The sequence below is a fragment of the Erpetoichthys calabaricus genome, chromosome 1 (assembly GCF_900747795.2).
Source record: "Erpetoichthys calabaricus chromosome 1, fErpCal1.3, whole genome shotgun sequence".
Classification (NCBI taxonomy): domain Eukaryota; kingdom Metazoa; phylum Chordata; class Cladistia; order Polypteriformes; family Polypteridae; genus Erpetoichthys; species Erpetoichthys calabaricus.
In genome coordinates this window covers 13,059,060-13,066,060 of record NC_041394.2, presented here as the reverse complement: position 1 = coordinate 13,066,060, position 7,001 = coordinate 13,059,060, and the positions used below count along the sequence as shown (strand labels likewise).

At 40.4% G+C, this 7,001-nt stretch overlaps 1 protein-coding gene across 1 annotated transcript in view; it reads right to left on the bottom strand.

Moving 5' to 3' along the window:
- Nucleotides 1–1,409: 1,409 nt before the first annotated feature.
- arhgap35a (Rho GTPase activating protein 35a) overlaps nucleotides 1,410–7,001 on the bottom strand; it is a 122,224-nt gene continuing 116,632 nt past the window's right edge. Inside the window, exon 7 of the mRNA XM_028795659.2 lies at nucleotides 1,410–6,756. Coding sequence (XP_028651492.1) covers nucleotides 6,345–6,756 — 412 coding nt within the window. The 3' untranslated portion in view covers nucleotides 1,410–6,344. The remainder of the gene's footprint in view (nucleotides 6,757–7,001) is intronic.

Genomic DNA, 7,001 nt, shown 5'->3' with positions numbered 1-7,001 from the left:
GAGATTGTTTCTGCCTTGTCCCCAATGCTTGCTGGAATGGGCGCATCCCTGGATTAATAATAATAATAATTCATTACATTTATATAGCGCTTTTCTCAGTACTCAAAGCGCTATCCACACAGGGAGGAACCGGGAAGCGAACCCACAATCTTCCACAGTCTCCTTACTGCAAAGCAGCAGCACTACCACTGCGCCACCTGTGGGATAATAGATTGGATTGATAGATTTAATCATTAAACATCCTTTTCAGAGATATTGCGGTAAGGTGTCATCAGAATTTAATGGGTGTTTCAGGCAAATTCACAACACAGCAAAGCTGAACCTGTGCTCACCGTGATGATATCTCACAATGCCACCTGGTGGATTCCTCCAGATTTACGTAAAGTACGCGCGCAAGTATGAACAGTAAAAAGCTTGCGTAGCAGGAGCGTCCACTGGAGTACACATCGCGTCACATGAAGTATAAATCTGGCCTAATACCTCACTCAGACTTCCCAGAAAGCAGACACGGCATGTTGCGGTTTATTTCATTGTAAGTGTCATCTTTTGTAGCCTAGAAATAGTCAGAAAATCCATAATGGCTTATTTTTTTCATCATCATATCATATTTGAAGGCAGAATTATTGACAGAACCAATCAAAGTGCTGGACTAATTTGCTTTGTGATGTGCCTCAAACTTAATTTGAGCTGTTGACTGATTTGTGTTTTGCCGTTTATTCAATTGTTTCCATTACACAAAACCATTCAATAAACTAACTGGAATAATTTAATATGCATAGCCCAAGTGTTTAAGAAAGGCACTATATAAATAAAATGTATTATTATGATTATTATTATTTTTAAAGCAGTTTTAAATTACAAATTAATCACCATGTTATTTCTCCTTAAAGAAAATACAATAAATTGCGGTTAATACACAGTTCATTTCGATTAAAATTTTAGTCACACGATTACATTTTTTTTCCCCACTCAAATGTTGTTCAATTCCTTCGTCCCCCACTGACTTGAAAGCATTTTAATAATAATAATAATTCATTATATTTATATAGCGCTTTTCTCATTACTCAAAGCACTATCCACACAGGGAGGAACCGGGAAGCGAACCCACAATCTTCCACAGTCTCCTTACTGCAAAGCAGCAGCACTACCACTGCACCACCTGTGAGGACATTTTGCCGAAGTTCCCAAACATTTAAGCGGACACCATGGGGGTCCGCTCATCACGAACGGTCGAGTGCCCCCCTCGCGTTATGAGTCAACACCACAACAGACGGCGACCATCGCTCACGGAGGATTCGTTATCCGAGCTTTACCCCCCCCCCACCCGACGGGTCTCTTCCTTTCTTCCACCCCCACCCACCCCTCCGATTTCCTGGAGATGCTGCCAAAAACAAAAAGCTAAGCAGAGCCACATTTTACAAGATTGATTTATTAACTATGATACAAGTCACATAAGGCCCTTTTTGTCTTTACACCATTCCCAATGAGACAATTTACGATACCTTTAGCAAATAACATGATTTTTTTTTTTTTATGCTGGAGGAGAATTCCCTCACTTTATTATTATTATTATTTTTTTACATCATTATCATGCACTATAGGGGGTTTGTTCCCAGTAACACCATTCACAATTCTTTTATTAAAAAAGGTTTTGCTTTTTTAATTATTAAAATAAAACATAAAAGAAATATTTTCTATCACCAAAGGACTAAAGGGTAGATTGTTAGACCCCTAACATACAAAACAACCATTTTTTTTTAATATAGTTTTCATTTAACTTAACAGACTGTTGCCATTCTTGCAAAAGAAAGGGAGAACGGCAGCCACACAAATGAACCGAGTCAAGCGGACGCCAACGCAATGCTCGAGGTCTGTGAGGGGCTCCCGTGTTTATGGATAGTGCAGATAAACCGACAAGCAGAAACAGAGGACATCGAAGAAGTACAAAGTCGCCGGCGTTGAGAGAGACACGTGGGTTTCATCTCTTTTACTTGCTCCCGGGGATCGGGGTGGAACCAAAATGACGGGTGGGGAAGGGGAGGATGATGGAAATAAGGAATACAGGAAAACAAGAAATCGGCAGAGGTGTGCGACTAGTGCATTGACTATGTTGTGTGGCCAAAAAAAAATTTCAAAATAAATAAAATGAAGTATGACGGCCGCATCCAACACACACCATTGGCTGTGGGACACGAGTCTGAGACTGGGAATGGTTTTGTGCACTTATTTTAAAAAAAATCCATAAAAATATGTTATGAGGATATTAACAGTCTCAATACATGGCTCCTATATGGTTTACTACTAATTACTGTATAATAATAGGAGGGAAAAAAATTAAAAATGTCCAACATGCTCACCTCTAGGCTGCTGATGATCTGAATGCTCGATAAACACTACAGACCCTGACCCCATGTCTAATTCATAAAGTAAGAAGACAGCTCAAATTGCCCTCAATCCCCCTGAAACCATTGAACCCCACTCTCTCGCTGAAAGTGCTCGCCATGTTGCACACACAGTCCTCCTCTTTCGATATTAGTAAATAAACCACAGAAATTCTTCAAAGTGCTCACTTAGAAAACAAACGCTCTCAAAGGTCGTCGTCTTTGTGACTTTGTAACAGACTCTCCATTCACGCTGACCTATCGGCAGCTTCTAGTTTTCCGTCGGAAACTCTCACAAGGCCACCCCAAAAAAATACTGAAAGCCATCCACTTGTTGATTGGGCAGGCGCTCCTCCCCCCTTCACACCGCTCGTCTTTCCACTCGATTTTGTTACTTTGCCACCCTGATTCACTTTCAATCATCATCAACATTGTGTTCAGGTCAAGGCAGAGCTTCTTGTGCACCTCCTGCCTGGCACCACGTCCTGAAGAAAACACACATTTCATCCATGTGTTGCAATCAAGGAGCGGGGGCTGAATGTTAAACAAACCCCATATGGGTTAATACAAGAAATGGCCAGAACAGGGGGCACGTTGTCTCTTATAAACTGAGCCCCCTCCTCTTCCTTTGGCTCATCCCTCCTGTTCTTAATCCCAAACTGGGCCACCCTGGGAAAATGTAATTTTCAGGAGAAAAAAAAAAATCCTAAAAAAACCAGTCACCACTGGCCCAACATCGGACCTCCAGTCCATAAAGCAAGACACACCAAAAGAAATAAAAAATAGAAAATGCCTGTCCGCTCACCTGATGAGCTCATCTGCCTTATGCTGCCCACGTCTAAGAAAAACTACTCGGAAACAGCAAGACGAAGAGTGAAGTGTTGATTTGTCTACTGCCTCCACGTAGAAATATTGAAAAATAGGAAGAAGATTAAAATCTGTGCTGATATAATAATAAAGGCTTCCTGATGTTACTGGATTTGGTTCATTTATGCCTGGAGTTTATCTTCAGATATTACAGGAATTTCTTTCAGTTCAAGCTGATTTTATTGTAATAAAAAAAATGTTTAAGAACAAATTTCAGATTTTAATAATGAACAGTAGGTGGCAGTAGAGATCTTTGAAGCCTATTAAACTAAATGAAAGTGTGGAAAGCAAAAAATACAAAATGTGTGTGTGCAGTTATACTGTATATCAACATATAGACAAGAACAAATACAAGTTACATGAAGCAGACTTCTCTTACCTAGAAGTATGGGGCTGTATGCACATATATGAACGAAGAGCTAAGGGCATGTCCACATTGTGTAAAGTGTGTGTGTGTGTGTGTGTGTGTGCTCTATGAAAAACCATCCATGCAAAGATAGAACTCACTTACTTATGACACTGGCTGTTAGCTGATGGGCTCATCTTGGCAGGGCTGTACTATCCTCTGTGTGTGTGTGTGTGTGTGTATATTATATATGTAATATTAATTATCTAAGCTGATAGCTGATGTGTATATATGTGTGTGTGAATTTATTTATATACACTACATGCAGTATGTATTACTAACGCACTAATGTCAAATATCCAAGCTAATAATCAGCTGTGAACACCCAACAAGACATATCATCTACCAGCTGTAGAAGTGAGCCCTCTACAGGTCAGATGCTAAAACTGCACAATATTCCTTATTCTTTATATTCCACAGAACAACCCTCTCCTTTAATTTAGGGGTGTGCATGTATTTAATGGGAAAAGATAGATTTTAGAAAATAAAAATGTCTGACTTTAGGGGTATGTGTACCCACTGCAGACATCTCACTTTTTTAACCCCACCTTATCCAATTTTAACCCTTACAAATATACTCTCTCGTATATATGTAACTATACAGTAGACACATACACGTATATTCTTTATATACACACACAAATATGTATATGTATGTGTGTATAAATAACCTCTACACAGACACAAATGTATATGGACTCACTCACACACACACACACACACACACCCCTGCACATGTCCAAGCTGATGTTCCTATATGTGTATCACACACCCACAACATACATCTATTCATCCATTCTTTAATCTGCAGAAATTACTATACTTTAAATTAATAATAAGCCAAATAACACCCAAATATGTGGATTATAATTCCTATATTACACACATTTTATATATAGTGTATATATTAGAGGTTGCATTGAGTTATAAACCAAACAACACAATAATATATGCAAAGTATAATTCTTATATTACACATTTTGTGTGTATTATAAATATATATATATATATATATATATATATATATATATATATATATATATATATATATATATAGTGAGAATATTACATAAATATACAATTACATGTGTGTAATATAATTTGTATTAGAAAGAGCACCTTTCCTTCACCTTTATCTTCTGTCCGAGTGGCCCCATGAAGGTGGATGAGCGTTCCTACTGTACTCTGTTCTTTATGATGCAGCACTGATAGCCTTCAATGAAAAGATTCAAAATGTGGTGTAGTTGATGTCAATTTCTAATACTGGATCATCCAGAAATTGCATGAGATTCTGTTTCTAATGAGAAACTTCAGAATCATTGGAAACTATTTCTAGATCTCACCGATTAAAAAAAAAAAAAAAAAAAAGGAGTTAACTTTAGATATAGGGAGACATTAAAGTACCACTCTGTCTGGAAGCTGGCTAAGTACCACCTCCATTGACATGCAGCCACAGCTTAGCAAACTCCACATTCACTTTATTAAAAGTGGACAGCTGAAAGTATGGACTTTGAGAGAATGATAAACGCATCCATTTGAGCACATACAAAGCCAGTGGTGATCTACATCAGGGGGGCGAGAATGCGGGCGACGACCACAGTCTGCAGACAAAACAGGAACATCATGATGCAGCCCAGCTGACAACAGCTCTTCCAACTCCCAGAAAAAAGGAGAGGGCTAGAAATGTGCAGTGTATGTATTTATCCTACAGGTGGTGCTGTGGCAAATTCTACATGATTTTCCTTTGGCGACAAAGTTAAACAAGGTGAGGAAAGCGCAAACAGTAAGTGGGATCTGCTGTTTGTTGCCATCTCCCAGGCAGTGCAGTTTACAATGGGAGTCAGAAAACCCCCTATGAGATTTTATCTGTTAGCACCGTCTCAAAATTTTTCAGAACACTTAAATTTTTTCAGTTGCAAAAAAAAAAGAGAGCTAAAATCAACCACAAGCTGCAGTCTCCTAACTCACCCTCAGCCATTCATGCCACACCTCAGATTAGCCAATGACACCAGTCTCAAAGAACCGATACACCTCTAAGCAAGCAATAAAAAAGGAAAAAAGACGAAGAAAAACTGAACAAGTGGTGGATTGAGAAAAGAGCAAGGGTGCAAAAAGGTAAATATAAATTAACACAAAACACCCGAGTGGACCAAACCCAAGAGGAATCCCAACGGATAGCTAATTTCATAACATGGCGGCAAGGTGTTGGTTTTTGGTTGTGTTGGTTGTGGAGGATGAGGGGGAGAAGGTTTAAAAATGTACTTTATGTCACAAATGTCAGAATGCTATACCCACAATGCTCTTCACTTCAGCATGACAAAAGGGGTGCTGGGGGGGCACTTCAGATGGGCTCAGGGCCTTACCCCACCTCCCCAGGTGACCAAATGCTTCTGTGGTCCTGAAAAAAATGTTCAAGCAGCAGTCCATAGGGTGGCCAAGAGGGACAAGCAGGGCGAGCAGAGCTCAGTGTCAACAAAAAGTCACAATAGTGATATCCCATCGCTGCCACCATTGCCATTATGACAATAACCAAAAAATGAAATTAAAAAAAGCAAACGGGTCAGCGCAACTTTTAATTCTTGGGTTTTTTTTTCCTTTCTTTCCAAGGATGGATTCTCATTTAATTTTCTTCGTGTGGCTCACTCGCAATTCCACGTGTTAAATTCTTACCCCCTCTACCAAGTCATCTTTCACAGCGTCTGTTGTTCTGCCGGCTGGGGCTGCAAAGAGGTCAGGAAGGGTTGCAGAGGAGACTGAGGGGTGGGGGGTGGTGAGTGAGGTGGAGACTGCTGGGAAGGCTGGCATGAGAGGCCTGGGCTGAAAGGGACAACCGCGGTGGAAGAGGACGGAGAAGGAGAAGGATAGCTGGGGCCGGACACCAGCGTGGTGGGGGAGCCGGGTAGGAATCCCGATGCGTCTGTGATGGGCTGATTGTAGAAGAAGAACGGGCAATGCTGAATGAAGAGCTCAATGATTGTCTGGTAGGTGCGCGTAGCCGTCAGGGCATCCATGGTCGTGAAGTCCGGCCTCATGAGTGTCGGCCAAAAGCAAATGGACAGGTTATCGCTGGTCATCAGGTTGACTTTGCTGTTCTGGCTGACTCTGTGGAAGAAAAATGTTGGAAGATGTCATTTAGGACGGGTGAGCACGAACATGAGCAAGCTAAGGAAAAGATGCCATATACATTTTCACTTGCAATAGCTGACAGCAGGGTTGTGAACTTCAGAATGTACAACCTGGACACTGCAATGCAAACCCCCACTTAAGGTTCTACCACATTACAGGTCTTTCCCAGCAGTTTTCAGTTGAACAATTCATTTAAATAATCTTAGCAAGTTGGAAGCAGT